The sequence below is a fragment of the Sapajus apella genome, unplaced genomic scaffold (genome assembly GCF_009761245.1).
Source record: "Sapajus apella isolate SASKATOON/1434 unplaced genomic scaffold, GSC_monkey_1.0 scaffold2, whole genome shotgun sequence".
Classification (NCBI taxonomy): Eukaryota; Metazoa; Chordata; class Mammalia; order Primates; family Cebidae; genus Sapajus; species Sapajus apella.
This window is the reverse complement of record NW_022436942.1, coordinates 66,692,063-66,708,086: the sequence shown is the minus strand read 5'-3', so window position 1 is coordinate 66,708,086 and position 16,024 is coordinate 66,692,063. Positions and strand designations below refer to the sequence as shown.

Here is a 16,024-nt window from a genome sequence, read left to right as displayed (position 1 = left end):
CTGTGGGCCTAGAAATCTGCCTTGTAAACTCATTCCGCAGATGCTCTTGACGTATCTGGTCCACCACTTTAGGGTGCTAAACCAGTGCGTCTTAGATTTCAGCAACTAGTGAAATTATAAAAAGAATCATCAAGACTCACTTTGAGCGGCCGACTATTATCTCACAAAGAACAATGAAAAGTGATAATCATCTCCTTTCATCCTTTTTCCAAAAAAAATTACGTATATTTGTCTTTGGAAAAAATCTTGTCCATGACCTTTACTGTTGTTTGCTTAGAGCTGTGTATGCCATTGCAGTCCAGACTTTGGGAACTCTAAGTGGCTTTGGGTACCACTTTGGAGTGAATGATGGGCCCAAGAGACAAGGCTTACTAGAGAACACCATCATCATTCCATTATTTTATTATTTTATATATATATATATATATATATATATGCAGATCTGTTTTATGTACAACAATTGGTTCTATCAAATAATCAGACCAGGGCATTCTACTGGTAATTTCCCCCCAAATCAATTCAGGTAAAATTAACATATTTATGCACTTCACAGGCTATCAAAACTTGAGACTTCATTATCAATTTCAGTTCTGAGGCCATACACACAATTCAAAATATACATTAACTAGGTTAAGGCGGTAGAGTGGGCTGAAAGAAACCATGGATTCAGAACAATGAAACTGTGTATTTTGCTTGCATAAGTCATAACATGAACAGAAAGTATTGTGCGTATCTCATAGCTCTTCAGTGCAGAGGGAGCGGCTTCTGAACATCTAAGGTGATTGCACAGCAGGTGGGAAACAGCTGGTTTAGCCTGCTGGAGGCTTCGCCCAGGGAGGGCTCATTTCTTCTCTGCCTCTCCTTTTTTGGGTTCTTGTTTCAATTTGTAATCAGCCAGGGCGGCCTTGATTGCATCTTCAGCCAGCACTAGAAGTAATATAAGGAAAGCAGCCTTAGTTTCTAGATGCAGAAGAAATGGTCTTGGGAATACAATCTTTAAGAGCTGGGAGGCAGTGGTGCTGGTAGGGACTAACGGGGTAACCAAGCCAGAAAGCTGGGGAGAGGAGTAGCTGGGCAGGTCAGGAGCTGCCTCCTGAGCGGAGTTACTCCTGTGGGTGACCCTGGAGACAGACTAGGGTTTAAATATCTGTGATCCCAGGCTAATTCCTTAGCCTCTTCCAACCTTTCTATAGAACTGGGATAATCACGCTTTTCTTGCCAGGATAGTGTGGGGACTTAGAGAAGATGTCTGACATATAGTAGGGACACAGCAAATGTTAGTTCTCACCTGCTCCCATTAAAGTCTGGCTTTGGACAAAATCATGTTATGATAAAAAGTTGACATGTCCTTTGGAAAAAGATCATGTCAATCTGTTGATGGGATGGCATTTGCCATATCACCCTCTAGTGATCGAGAGTTTGACCACTTTTATTTAGGAGTCAATATTCAAAGTGAGGCTATAGGGAAAATAAAAAGGGAGCTGGAAGGACAGCAGAAAGCAAGCAAATAGCAGAGAACATCAGCTAAAGGTTTCAGTATCTAAAAAGGCCTAATAAAAGGGCTGGGATTTTCCTGAAACCACACGAAAATGTTTACAAGCGATGTTTCTTTATGGGTACTTAAAATTCCAGATCAAGTGGAAAGAACTTGGGTCTGACCAGGCTTCCTGAAGAATGAGTTAGCGTGTCTACCCCAGCACCTGGCTCTTCTCCTGTGAGTATTACCCTGGCAAGAGGCCTCTCTGCTGATTTTTAACTAATTTAGTTAGCAAACCTCCATTGATGCATTAAGGCTGTTTCTCATTCCTTCTTTCCGTGAGAAGGTTAAGAAATGATTAAAAAAAAACCCAATTAGACGTAATAGAGAGACCCAACTGGAAAGCCAAGTACAAGTCTTACGGCATCTGGGCTTTTTTTTTTTTTTTTTTTTTTTGAGACGGAGTTTCACTCATGTTACCCAGGCTGAAGTGCAATGGCGCGATCTCGGCTCACCGCAACCTCCGCCTCCTGGGTTCAGGCAATTCTCCTGCCTCAGCCTCCTGAATAGCTGGGATTACAGGCACGCACCACCATGCCCAGCTAATTTTTTGTATTTTTAGTAGAGACGGGGTTTCACCATGTTGACCAGGATGGTCTCGATCTCTTGACCTTGTGATCCACCCGCCTCGGCCTCCCTAAGTGCTGGGATTACAGGCTTGAGCCACCACGCCCGGCTGAATCTGGGCTTTTTTTAAGGATAGCAGAGAGGGGAACATTGTACCACTGGGCTTAGCTGTTCCATATAGACAGAAACAGACTCCAACAGAAATAGCTTCCAGACAGGAAGTGATGAAATACACAGGAAACAGGATTATGCAGAAAGCTGAGTCTTCTCCTTTGCTGGAAACGGCAGATTCTGGGATGAAAGATCAGAGCTTAAATTCTGGCTCTCCCACTTATTGGCCATGTGATGTGGGTGTCTCAACCCAAGCCTCAGCTTCTTCATCCACAAGAGGGAAGTAATGACACCTACTGTGCACTCAGGGATATTTCGGAGGTTTAGAAATTATACCCATCAAGTGCTTAGTATGATGGTTGGTACGTACCTCCTTCTGGCATGATTCCCTTAGAGATGAATGTGAGACCATGGGGGCTCTAACCCTCTGAGGTTATAAGGACAGACTCATGAGCTCTAATTCTGAGGGTTATAAAGATGGGCTCCATGACCTAAAAGGACTGTTGCAAATTCAAGCCAAAATTAGTGCCAAGTGTCCCAGCTGGCTGGCACTGAGAGCAGACTTACTGGAGCAGTGCAGTTTCACGGGAGGAAGGCAGAGCTCCTTGGCGATATCTGTATTTTTGATAGTCAAGGCTTCCTCCACCTGAGAGGCATAATGGAAAGATGGGCAGTTTTAGCAAAGCTTTATCTTGCGAGCCCCGGACAATAAAAAAGGGAGGCCAAAGAGGCCCTCAGGGTTGGTGGGGATGATTTCTGTTTAACAACTCAAACAAAGGGCTAAGGGTCTTCTCAGGACTCCCACTGTATCAAAGCTGCAGCTGAGATTCTCAAGTATGAAGTATACACAGCTACACTGCCTGGCCTGGGTAAGCAAAGACAGCCCAGACACTTCTATAAGCCAGGAAGGAACCTGTAAGAAGTCTCTTAGGGATCTGCTTGTGGCCTATAACAGAAATCTTTTCCTTAAAAGGTAGTGATTTCCTATGCTGGTTTTGTGAATATCAGCTTTTCTGATGTCCTAACATTCCATATGAAATGTTAGAATAAATCCTTTTGACTTGAAGTGCCAAATGGCATCAGAGAGGTTGGGAAGATGTCAGGTAAGTGGCACTGTGGCAGTGGTATAGCCGGGTCAGGCTGAGCGCTTTCTTTGGGGCATCTCCTCCATATCAACTGAAGTGGATGCCCGGGGTCTGGCTGACAGCCCTGGGGGATGATGTGAGGCAGGTGGGTCCTCGCCAATGTGGAACAGAGCCCCATTGCCTTAGAGAAAGCCAGATCTTCCAACAGCCGGACTCCCTGGCTATGTCTGACTATCCCCCAATTTCCCAATTCTGCTAACCCCTCTTGGTTGATTCAAGTTCTGCTCCTGAAACTCATATGGGAGATCTTAAGGTTAAAGAAATGTCCTCTCTCCCATTTTCTGATCACAGTTCACAGTCCCCTATGGGACAGGTTCTGGGAGCATAGGTGCCTTGTCTCATTTCTCCTTTCCCCTAAGGACAGTTCCTAACAAATCCCTTCAGAGCTACCTCCTGCCAGAGCAGGTTAGGTCTGAGCTTCCTGGCCCAGAGGAACTTGCCAGCCAGGCCTTGAGCCATAGGAAGCAGGTGGCACGTGGCCTGGCAAACCGCTCTGCTGTGGAGCTGGCCAGCTCCCAAGCATGCTCCTCTATGACTCAGCTCCTTAAAACTGGGTCCCCTGGGGCAGCAAAGATGAATGCCCTGCCGGTTGGCTTATCTGAGAAGTTTTGACAGCAACTGGATTTTAGAAAGTCCAACTCTTCACTGAGTTTGGGACCTTTTACGTCTGCAGCTACTGGGGAAAGACACTTGGGAGAGAAAGGGATAGAAAAGAAGTTCTAGCTCTTTATTCTCTCTGCCTTTAGAGGACCTGCGATCAGCCACTTGGATCACTGTTCTGATTTCGTTGTTCATTTTGCTCCCACCCTTGCCATATTTTTGATTCTTTAATCTCTCTTTTAACACAGGCTAGTTTATTTCACCATTTCCTGTAAGCCACCTAGAATCTTTCCTGTAACATGATGAGAGGACATAAACAAGAAAATAATTATCATACAACAACTCTCTGACTTGAGAAATTATAAGAGCATCAGTAACCTGAGAGAAAGCCAAGACGTTTCTTTTAAATTCTATTTTGTTAGAGGGACAGGTGAGGGTCTTTTCTGTATGTAATTAACAGAACACACCCAAACTAACAAATAAAAATGATCAACAACAAAAAAATCCCGACACCTAGTAGAAAGATCTAATTCCCAGTTTGAAGAATTGATAATCAACATCTGTGTAGGAGAAATTAAAAAAAAATTAGAATATGAAAAAAAACCCATGATTGCTTGTTTTTGACCCATTAGACCCTTCGAGAGACAGGCGTGGGGCCAATGCAATTTCATTCTGTCAGATTTGTGAGCAACCTTACCGTCTTTCCTTTCACCCATTCAGTGGCTAATGAGCTGGAGGCAATTGCAGAACCACAGCCAAATGTTTTAAACCTAGCATCCACAATCTTCCCCTTTTCATCCACTTGAATCTAGAAGAGACAAGGGTTAAGTGGTGAGTTTTGGGACCACTGTCTGGAACCTGGCACTCATGCAGGTCAACTGGGGCCAAGGGTTTTGGGCTTGCTTTCTACATTAGGTGATGGCATTCATTACCGATTTTGCCTTGTTTCAAGGGGCTCAGTGATGAAAAGTGAAATGTAGGAACAACTATCCAGGCCCAACAGCCAAAGATCAGCTGAAAAATATGTTTCTCCACCCCAATTTTGTTTTGTTTTGCAACCCTGGCCTGCATTTTGACTATGAACTTCTATTTGAGGAAGTCTGCTCACAGCTACTGGGGCAATCTGCCTCTTTAAACACTGAGAGAGTCCACAATAAAGGTCTCTAGTTAATACTTTTTTCTTGGGCAGCAGATTATACTTAGAGGTTTCCTCCTGCTTTGTTTCTGTATTCCAAGACAGGTATGAAGACCTCTGGCAAGCTGCCCACTCACTGTGAAGCAGCAGAGTAGCGCTACAGCTACAGTTTCCCTGAAGCTCTAAACACTATCTTCATGTTGCCCCTAGTCTGGGGACCGGTTTAATTTACTGTGTTTCTTGTCTCACTGGGGACTGCTAGATCACTGGGATTTTCCTTTGATCAGTAAAATTCACAAAACTCTTTAGTTGGCTGAAGCTGGAATTTAAACTGTTACAGTGAGTAAAAAAATGACATTACTTTTCTATTTCAGAAAAAGTCGGCATCCCGTATATTAGTCTAGCAGGAGAGCCACGATTGAGCCCTGCTCCAATCATGTATGATGCGGACACATCCCATCTCATAGGAATAAAGATGGAGACCAAATGAAATGCTGTATGTGCAAGTGTTTTGTAAACCAAGGGATTGTTATTACTATTAAAGACTAGCCATACCTGTAATTTCATTACATCACCACATGCTGGAGCCCCGACCAATCCAGTTCCAACATTTTTAGATGTCTTGTCAAGGGACCCCACGTTTCTAGGATTTTCATAATGATCAACAACCTAAAATGAGAGGGTTAAGAGAAGTCACGTTCATTCTCCACTGGTACTGGTCTCTCTGGTTTGATGGTAAGCTCCTCGAAGTCAGCAACTTGAAGCCGGCAGGCAATCACTAAATACCAAATTTCACCTGAGTAGAAAGCTCTACACTCACGTCAATGAGAACCATTTGTGACCCCAACTCCTTTTGTGTCTCCTCTACAATTACTTCACAGATCTCAGATACCTAGAAAAAAAATCGGCGAAATCACGTCTTAGTTCCATAGGGTTTTTACAGATACTTGACTTCTGCCCACTTACGTCACCAGACTTGAACTCAAACAGCAGTTTTGTTATTTTCAAATAAAGCCAATCCTCAAAAGATGATTACTATTTAAAAACTCTAAAAATAACTATGGCCCAGGGAGGGAAAGCTTTCTTAGAAGCCTCAAGGTGACTGTTACAGAGGAACAATGCTATGGAATGTGTATGTTTACGTGTCTTTTAAAATAAAAACAGTGCCATTACTGTATTTCAGAGTCTGTCATCACCCTGGTGCAGCAGCGCACCCTGGCTGCTGACAGGCTGCTTGTCCAAGTTTCTTCAGGGTGTACCCTCAACAGAACACACCCCCGGGTGGGGGAGGAGTGAAGGCCTTGGCGAAAGGGCAGAAACGAGACCAGCATAAACATCCACTTAAACAGTCACACAGAAGGCCTGAATAACCTTGAGGTTTGGTTACTGGCCAGTAGTAAGTACCCCGATCCTCCAGTTCCCTTTCCCTCCCCATCTGACTACAGATTTTGACTCCAAGCACAAGGACCTACAGGACAGTATCTTATCCGGGGGCTTTTTGTGCCAGGTTGATTTACAGCATTCTTTGTTTCTCTAGTGAAAGTCTCACGTCTGGGGGACTTTGCGCCACCAGTCGGCAAGGGGCTGTAAACTATGCATCAATCCCTCCTTCTCCGCCAAAAAACCATCCAACACAAAACAAAAACATTACGCATGTTGGTTACAAGCCTGACCCCCCATGCACTCCTAAAACAGTAACAGAAACGATCTCCTTGTGCTAGGGCCAATGTGCCAGGACTCCGAGTACAATATCTTCCGCAAGGGACAGCTGAGAGCCCCCCCATTTACACCTGGGTTAACAGGTTCAGAGAGGCGCAGTGACTAGCTCAAGGCCACTGGCCAGGGCAGCAGAGTGGCTGAAGACGGAGCCCGCTTCGGAGGTGTGTTTGTCGCCGGACTCAGAAACTCAAGTCTCAACAGGACCCTGCCTCCTGGGCTGTTGGAGAATTTAAAGTTGGGACGCACGAAGTCGCGGTCAGCGGCAGGGCCCCCTACAAGTCGCCGCCCGAGGAACGGTAACTGTTGTTTATCAGTTGCGGTCAGCCTCTCTGCGCAGCAAGGGAAAGTGAGTCAGGACACAGACGTGGGAGGGGACAGCCCCTAGTCCTGGCTGCGCAGAGCCCAGCGGCCGCCCTGCCAGCCCGGGCCTCCGCCGAGTCGGAGTTCCGCGCAACCCCTCGTTCGTCCCTACCTTCTTGTGATAGAGCCGGGCCGGGGCCGACAGCTCCCGGGCAGGCAGGCGGGGGCTCCGGAGCAGCAGGGCAGACGCCGCCCGCCTCAGACGGCCCCCTCCAGCCGCCGCCATCTTGCCGGCCTAAGCCTGCGCCTGCGCTGGTCCAGAGCAACGCCAAGGGGCGGGGCGCGTCTGCCAGTTGGCTCCGAGCTGGGAACCCGCCTCTGAAGGCACCAAGGCTTTGCGCCTGCGCCCTACAGTTCAGTGCAAGCGTTTTTGCTCTGACCCCGCCTTGACCACGCCTCTCGGGGCGGGCGGGGTCGGGAGCTGGAAGGTCTGAAGTCCCTGGAGGTCTTGTCTTGGGTGCTTGATTCTGGTTGTGAGGACCTCGGGCTGCCGCAGTGGGGGGCTCAAGTTCGTTTTCACAAAGCCCGCTGCTGGAATGCGGCGCAGAGGACCACCCAGTCCACTTTTCCTAACCGTATTTTGAAGCTAAGGAAGCTGAGATTTAGGGCCGTTTAGTCACTCGTCCAGGGTCGCTCAGGGACTTAGGTTCAGTTAGAACTTGGGTAATCCTGGATTTAGAATCCTGGTTTGGTTCCTTCCTGGCTGTGTGTCCCTAGACGAGTGGTACCAGCTCGCTGAGCCTGAACCTTCCCTTTTGTATTGATTCGAGGACAACTCTTTCATCATGAAGCCAGCACCTGTGCCGGGTACTTACTATGTGTCAAGGCGCTCTACTAGACCTGGGGATCCAACAAAACAGACATAATTAAACTTGCTAATGAGGGAGCAAGGTAGATGGAGATAGAAACACACATCAATACTTTCCTACCTCAAACATGGGAAGCTTAAGAAGGAAACAAATATCATATCCTGATTGAAAAAAAATGAATATATGTCTATGTTTCTCTCTAAAACAACAGCAAACTCAATTTATATGTCAGTGCCTAGCAACTAAGAATTTCTAAAGAAGTGCTTATTAATGTAATCATTTACTGTTGGTTTGCAGTATGTGATCTTATAAAACCAAATAACGCACGTGTATTTTAACGCCTGCTAGGTACCAGGCGTTTACATAAAGAGGAGGAATCTCTTTGGGAAATGGAGTATTCTCTTGAATGGTGCAATCGATCCTTCCTCGAGGACTTGCAGTTTTCTTTCCGTTTGAGGCGCAGTTGCTGGGGAGACTGAATCCAGGCGCCAGGTCACACTAGGCGGTAAGTAAGGCATTTATTTTAAGAATCACTGTGACCTTCTCAAGATGGCGCCAAATTCTTCACTACAGACATCACTCTCGCTCCATGATTTCCTCTATGGCCTCCACTTCCTGTCCAAAGACCCAACTTCTGTCCGAAATTGTGGCGGAACGCATGCCATGTTATTGAGTTTTTTTCTATGATGGGAACTTTTGCAAGGATATAATAATAATATGAATTTAGTGTATTCGGAGATTTTTCCGTTATCTGAGGTTCCCAGTTTCCCTTTCAATGGCAGAAAGGGGGCTTTTGATCAGGCGCACACCGCGGGCAGCTTTTGCCTCAGCGGGTCTTCGGCGGCCGCGGGAAGACCCAAGAGTCACTAGAAGCGCAAGATGGCGACGGCGGCCGCATCCTCGGCTTCAGAACCCGAGGCTGAGCCCAAGTCTGGGCCCAAGGCTGACGGAGAGGAGGATGAGGTTAAGGCGGCTAGGACAAGGAGGAAGGTGTTATCGCGGGCTGTGGCCGCTGCCACGTACAAGACCATGGGGCCAGGGTGGGATCAGCAGGAGGAAGGCGTGAGCGAGAGCGATGGGGATGAGTACGCCATGGCTTCCTCTGCGGAGAGCTCCCCCGGGGAGTACGAGTGGGAATATGATGAAGAGGAGGAGAAGAACCAGCTGGAGATTGAGAGGCTTGAGGAGCAGGTGGGCTGGAGGGGGTGGGCAGCGGGCACCTTCCTTCAAGTCCTTTAGGTTCTCAGGTTCCCAGATCCCGGCCCGCCTTCCTAGTCCTCAGCGGCCATAAAGCCGCCAAGGCTGCAAACCCGCTTTCATCACAGTAGTTCCTGTCATTTGAGTGCTTACTGCGTGCCTGGCGCTTTGCAAACGTCATCCCACTGAATCCTCGCCAGACCCGGTGAAGGAAGCCCTGCTACCTATCCCCATTTTACTGGAGGAAACTGAGACTTGTGGAGGAAAGTCTCTTGCTCAAGATAACACTTCCCTGCAAGTCAGGCCTTGTACTTTGATCCCACTCTAGAACTCCCGCTCTTAACCACGCGTCCAACAGTAGAAATATAAACTCTCGTTCGCAGGAGAATCTTATTTTGTTATGTAGGAATAATGGCGGTGATGAAACTTGTAGGAAAAATATTGACCGCTACGGTGATAATAGAAATGGAAAGGTTTCTGATTCTGGAGGTTAAGCCCTCTGTTCTAGCTGTTCCACTTTTGTATGTGCTTGTGCAAATTTTGTAATTTCTCTGAGCCTCGGCTTCCTCATCTGCAGATTAGGAGCAACAATTTCTGCATAATGTAATTGTCGTAGCTGTAACTATAGCCCAGTGCCTGGCACCTAGTCATAACATGATCTCTCATTTGTAACCTTATGAGGTGGTGGTATCTATTGTATAATCCAGGATCTCAGCAGGAAATAGGTGGCACATTCAAATTAGGATGATTTGAGAGAAAGTCAGTAAAGGGTGTTTGTAAAGATGTGGGTAGGGAAATAAGGAGTGAAGGTATAGTATCCCTGGCTAGAATGTGTTGTGTATCTTTGGGCCAGAAGGGGTGAAGGGAGTGATCTGAATAGTTGTGTGGAGAGGGTACCTGAGAGCTGCTGACAACTTTGTTCAAGGGATGCAGCCCCAGTTTCCTGTCAAGGATTGGGATGGGGGAAGAAATACCCTGACCTCCCTCTCTTCCTCCCACCAAACTTCTGCTGGTGCCTCCTGCTAGGCAGACCCATCTGGAAGCTGGAGAGCCAGGAAACCTGTACATGGGGTCAATACTCAGGGACACAGGACAGGGAGGTGAGGGTAGGGTGGATTTGAAGGGGACAAACAGAAGAGGTGGAGCACATTCCCTTTTTTGTTTGTTTTTGAGACGGAGTCTTGCCCTGCCACCCAGGCTGGAGTGCAGTAGCACCACCTCGGCTCCGGAGTGCAGTAGTATCACTTTGACCTCTGCCTCCCAGGTTCAAGTGATTCTCCTGCCTTGGCCTCCCCAGTAGCTGGGATCCAGGCACGTGCCACCCCGCCTGGCTAATTTTTATATTTTTCGTAGAGATGGATTTCACTATGTTGGCCAGTCTGCTCTTGAACTGACCTCAGGTGATCCACCCACCTCGGCCTTCCAAAGTGTTGGGATTGCAGGCATGAGCCACCACGCCTCGCCCACATTGTCTTTTTACAGTTGAAGAAACAGAGGTTCAGAACAAATGATGAAATGATATGCTTTAAGTATTCATAGTGGAATTTACTCTTAAAGTGTGGACTAGATGCCACAGTGGATGTGAATTCACTCAGTGAATGTGAAATTGCTAATCTAGTTTACTCACTAAACCTTGCTGAATGACACTTTACTTCTAATACTCTGTCTCACACTGACATTTTTGTTACGTTATTAGATAGTGATGTCAATCCACTGGTATAGCTTGTCCCACCCATTACGTTTGATTGTCAGAGGAACCAGTTAGGGTTGGCAGGTGGTTACCTTTTCTACTTTTTATAAAAAAGTGTGCTGAAGCTAACTTAGTCTTATTCATTCGGTAGGTACAGCATGACACTGGGTACCGGACTGACTGTGTCCCTGCCCTTGTTTATATCATTTCTTCAGACTGCTAGTCCTCGGCCTTTTGACGAGCCTATTCTGTGACGTGGGGGAAAGAGAGGCTTGTGACCAGAGAGGTTAAGTCCTTGAGGAGGGTGCACAGCTTGCTAGGGAGCGGGAAAGGGGAGAGCAGAGGTCCCCTGGCTACTAGTACTCTGCAGTTGCCTGTCCTGCCACAGGTCACCAAGGGTGGGATGTAGTTTAGAATGTGACCACACAGGTTGGGACCTGGCAACTGATGAAGACCCTCTGTCCTTATCCTCTTCGACCTGGGGTCTAGAAATGGACTTTTCCAATTTCTCCAAGCCTCCCACCCACCTCATCCTAATCCCACAGCTTCTTGTTTCGCTATAACTGCTCTTATGATGGAGCATAAGGTCAGGAGTTCAAGACCAGCCTGGCCAACATGACGAAACCCCTTCCCTACTAAAAATAAAAAAATTAGCCAGGCATGATGACAGGTGCCTGTAATTCCAGCTATTCAGGAGGCTAAGGCAGGAGAATCCCTTGAACCTGGGAGGCAGAGGTTGTAGTGAGCCAAGATCGTGCCATTGCACTACAGCCTGGGCAATCATGACCTCATGATTGGCCTCCCAGAGTGCTGGGATTAAAGGTGTGAGCCACCACACCCGGCCAATTTGCTAATTCTTAATTTTGAATCATGAATGGGATGTTTTAATCAAATGCTTTTTCTTCATTGAGATAATCATATTGTTTTTTCCTCAAATCTTGATGGTGGAAAAATTATACTAGATGATTTTGTAATGTAAAAACACCCTTGCATTCCTAGGATAGACCCAATTTGGTCCTTATATATTGTTCTCTTTATACATTTTTAAATTTAATATTTTATTTAGGATTTTTGTATTAGTGCTCTTGAGTGAGACTGACCTGTAATTTATTGAATTCTGTGTGCCAGGTAGGTAAAGAATCTAATCAAATCAAGGCATAAGACATACAAGGTACTTATTTCATGGAGACTTTAGGTGATGATGGAAATAAGCAAGATGATGAGATGGAAAACAGCTTGCAGCAGGTAGGGGGCTCCTTAAGAAAGAGTAGCTTTTGGAGGGCCCCTTTGAAGAAGTGAAGTTTATACCTGAAGCATAAGGAGTGGCCAAGCAGGGAGAAAGGGAGAGATCCTTCTGGGCTTGAAGGAGCAGCAGGTGCCCAGCCCTGAAGTTGGAGAGATGTTGGAATATTTGTGTTACATGAAGCTGGATGCCGTGTTGAGAGGCGGGTGGTTTGAGATGTAGTTGGAGAGATGAGCCTAGCATGCTGGGATTGCACATGAGGCAAGGATTTGCACATTGTTGCTAGGATACTGGGAAGCCATGGAAGGTTTTTTCTATTATAATTAGTAAAGATAATGGGTTCTTGTTTAAAATCTAAACACATGAACAAAACCCTGCAATCCTTCATATTTGTGTTCTGTGAATGGTTGTTCCTTCTCCCCACTCCATTTAAAGGTTCACTGGGTACTTCATTGTTAAATTTTTATTCTAAAGTTCAAGTAATCATATTCATTGGCTGTCTTTCTGTATTTTAATGAAATAGCTAGTACTTGGATTATTAGGGTATGTTGTCAGATGCTAAAGTGTAATTTGAATGAAGTATAGGTAATCTTTTATCTCTGGAGAGGGAAATATTCTTAAAATGTGGCAGAGTGATACTAATGAAGTCTTGGTGTACAGACTTAAATTATCCCTATAATCCCAACTTGCAGAAAAGCTTTTTAAAAAATTAAACTTTTATTTTGAGATAATTTTAGATTTCCATACACTTGTAAAAAATAATACAGAAATTTTTATGTACTTTTTTACCCAGTTTCCCTCAATGGTAAAACTTTACAAAACTCTAATGTGATATATAATAACAACCTGAATATTGACATTGATATGGTCAAGATACAGATCAGTTCTGTCACCATAAGGAACCTTGCTGTTGCTCTGAACATTTTCTCCTGTCCTAACATTTTGTGGTGTTATATTTACATTTTCCATTTAAGTCTCTGATTCAATTTTGAGTTATTTCTGTAAGGCGTGAAGTTTAGGTCAAGGTGTATTTGTTTTGCCTATGGATATCCAATTGCTCCAGCATCATTTTTTGGAAAGGACTTTTTTTCCTCTGTTGCATTGCTTTTGTCAGAAATCATTTGGGCATGTTTGTGTGGGTCTGTTACTGGGTTCCGTTCTCTTCATTCATCTATGTGTCTTTCTGCCATTTTCACACTGCCTTGATCATTGTAGCTATATTGTAGGTTTTAGTATCAATCAGGTAGAGTGATTTCTCCCACTTTATTCTTTTTCAAGATCATTTTTAGCTATTCTAGGGTCTCTGCCATCCCATATACATTTTAGAATAAGCTTGTCTACGTCTATGGAAAACCTCATCGTTGGGATTTTAATTGGAGTTTCATTAAGCCTGTAAGTCAGTTTAGGGAGAATTTACTTCTTGACTATGGTGAGTCTTGAATCCAGGAACATGAAATGTCTATTTTTTTAGGTCTTTGATTTCTATCCGTAGGAGTTTGTCGTTTTCTTTCTTTTCTTTTTTGTCATTTTCAGCATACAGATTCTATAAACGTTTTAAGTTTACACATAATTATTTAGGTTTTTTGGAGTAGTTGTAAATGGTGTTATGTTTTTAAATTTGGTTTCCACCTGTGGTTTCCACAGGTTTATTATTTTTGGGGTTTTTTTGGTATGTTTATTTTGTATTCTGTGACCTTGCTCAGTTCACTATTTTTGGAGTTTTTTTTAATTGGTTCCTTAAGATTGTCTGCTTAGCCATATCATCTACAAATCGGGACAGTTTTATTTCTTTCTGAGCTGTATACCTTTTATTTCTTTTCCTTGTCTTGTTGAACAGACTCGAACTTCTAGGACTTTGTTGGAAAAGTGGTGAGAGCAGACAGCCTTGCCTTGTTCCCTATTTTAGGATGAAAGCATCCTGTCTTTTACTGTTAGGAATGAGGTTAAGGTAACGCTATATCCCAGCCATGGGACAGGTTTTTTATAGATGCTCTTTATCAGTTTGAGGTTGTTTGCCCCTATTCCTAACTTGCTGAGCGTTGTTACCATGAATGGTTGTTGGATTCTTGTCCCACGCATTTTCTGCATCTATTGATACTGTGAGTTTTCTTCTTTAGCTTTTTGATACAGTGGATTACAATAATTGATTTTCAAATATTGAATTAGCCTTGTATACCTGGAATAAATCTCACTTGGTCATGGTATATAGTTCTTCTTATACGTTGATTTGCTGCAATTTCATTTTCATTCACTTCTTTGTACTTTTAAATTTTCTTGGAGACTTTTTTTTTTGACCTATAGATTATTTAGAAGTGTACTGCTTAATTTCCAAATGTTCAGAGATTTTCTTACGGTTAATAGTTTCTAATTTGATTCCATTGTGGTCAGAAAACATACTCTGTATGGTTTCATATCTCTTAAATTGTTGAGGTTTGTTTTATGGCCCAAGGATATGGCTTCAGTGACTGTTCCATAACTACTTGAGAAAAATACATATTCTGTATTGTTGGGTGGGTTGTTCTGTATATATAAATTAGGTCATATTCATTGATGGTGTTGTTGAGTTCTTCTATACCCCTGTTTAGTTTTTTTTTTTAAATTAGAAATTTTTCTTTCTTTTTAAAAACTTAAAATTTTTAAAATTTTCTTTTGTCTTTTCTAATTTTCTTTTTCTTTCATTCATCTTGTTTTTGACCAGGTTCATCACATTCATGTGTCCAGTAGTTTTATCAGTTGCTGAAAACGGAGGTGTTAAAGTTCCCAAATATAATTGCTGCTGTGTTTCTTTTTCAGCTCTGCAGTAGTTTTTGCTTCATGAATTTTGAAGCACTGTTTGGTTCCTACACATTTAGGATTGTTATGTCTTCCTGGTAGATTGATCCATTTATCATTATGTGTCATTATATAATACTTTTTATCTCTAGTAATTTTCTTTGCTCTGAAGTCTGCATTATGTGATATTAATATATCCACTTCAGCTTTTAAATTAATGCTTGCATGTTGTTTTTTTTCTGTCCTTTTCCTTTCATCCAGTTTACCTGTGTCTTTGAATTTGAACTACTTGCTGTATTGTTGGGTTGTGTTTTTATCCACTTTGCCATTATCTACCTTTTAATTAGTACATATGCACCATTTACATTTAAGGCAATTGTTGCTTTATTCGGACCAAAGCCTGCCATTTTATTATTTTCTGTTTCTCGTTCTTCTGTTTCTCCTTTGTTGCCTTCCTCTGGATTATTTGAATATTTTTTAGATTTTCATCTTGATTTATTTAAAATGATTTTTTAGTGTAATTGCTTTGAATAGTTTTCTCAATACTGTATACAGATTTGACTTACATGGTATTAGTGTTTTACCATTTGAGTGAAGTGTGGAAATCTTCCATTTTAGTTCTCTTTCCATCTCCACGTTTAAATACTACTGTGTTGGGTATCATTTGTTTCATCACATAAGATTTAGAAACTGCTCATGAGGAAAGGAGGATTATCTGTCATAGTTCCCATGTTTCTGCTCTTCCTGTTGTTCTTCCTTTTTGATCCTCTAGGATTCCTTCTTTTAACTTTCTGTTCAAAGAACTTCCTTTAGCTATTCTTCAAGGGCAGATCTGCTAGTGACATTTTTAGTTTTTCTTTGTCTCATATATGGTAACTTAAAAAAGTAATTTTAGTTTGAAAAGTTTCAAATGTAGAAATAAAACTTTATGTACCTGTCACTCATCATCAACAGATACCAACCTGCTGCCATTCTTGTTTCCCTAATAGGGATTTCCTTTTTTTTTTTGAGATGGGGTCTTGCTCTGTCACCCAGGCCTAGAGTGCAGTGACATGATCTTGGCTCAGTCTCCCAGGCTCAGGTGATCCACTTCAGCCTCTGAAGTAGCTGGGACTACAGGTGCATGCCACCATGTCTGC

General features: G+C 43.6%; 2 protein-coding genes across 3 annotated transcripts in view; one reads left to right on the top strand and one right to left on the bottom strand.

Moving 5' to 3' along the window:
- Positions 1-384: 384 nt before the first annotated feature.
- Positions 385-8,547, bottom strand: ISCU (iron-sulfur cluster assembly enzyme). 2 transcript variants are annotated; one of them, XM_032300455.1, is made up of 5 exons: positions 7,287-8,547; positions 5,651-5,764; positions 4,658-4,768; positions 2,783-2,861; positions 385-927 (listed from the first exon to the last, which is right to left on the bottom strand). In XM_032300455.1, the coding sequence occupies exons 1-5, from the start codon at positions 7,398-7,400 to the stop codon at positions 842-844; spliced, it is 504 nt and encodes a 167-aa protein (XP_032156346.1). In that variant the 5' UTR covers positions 7,401-8,547; the 3' UTR covers positions 385-841. The 2 variants fall into 2 exon arrangements, with proteins under 2 accessions (XP_032156346.1, XP_032156357.1); XM_032300466.1 differs by lacking the exons at positions 385-927; positions 2,783-2,861 and adding an exon at positions 4,184-4,520 and having other exon boundaries at positions 7,287-7,449.
- A 70-nt stretch (positions 8,548-8,617) lies between these two features.
- SART3 (spliceosome associated factor 3, U4/U6 recycling protein) overlaps positions 8,618-16,024 on the top strand; it is a 35,320-nt gene continuing 27,913 nt past the window's right edge. The window contains exon 1 of the mRNA XM_032300375.1: positions 8,618-9,174. Coding sequence (XP_032156266.1) covers positions 8,863-9,174 — 312 coding nt within the window. The 5' untranslated portion in view covers positions 8,618-8,862. The remainder of the gene's footprint in view (positions 9,175-16,024) is intronic.

Excerpts from the sequence above, each read along its gene's own strand:
- ISCU (XM_032300455.1), bottom strand. The coding sequence starts at position 7,400 with ATGGCGGCGGCTGGAGGGGGCCGTCTGAGGCGGGCGGCGTCTGCCCTG. Across the intron at positions 5,765-7,286 it reads CCCGGCTCTATCACAAGAAG|GTTGTTGATCATTATGAAAA; the intron begins GTAGGGACGAAC and ends CTCTCATTTTAG. Across the intron at positions 2,862-4,657 it reads AATGGGTGAAAGGAAAGACG|GTGGAGGAAGCCTTGACTAT; the intron begins GTAAGGTTGCTC and ends TATGCCTCTCAG.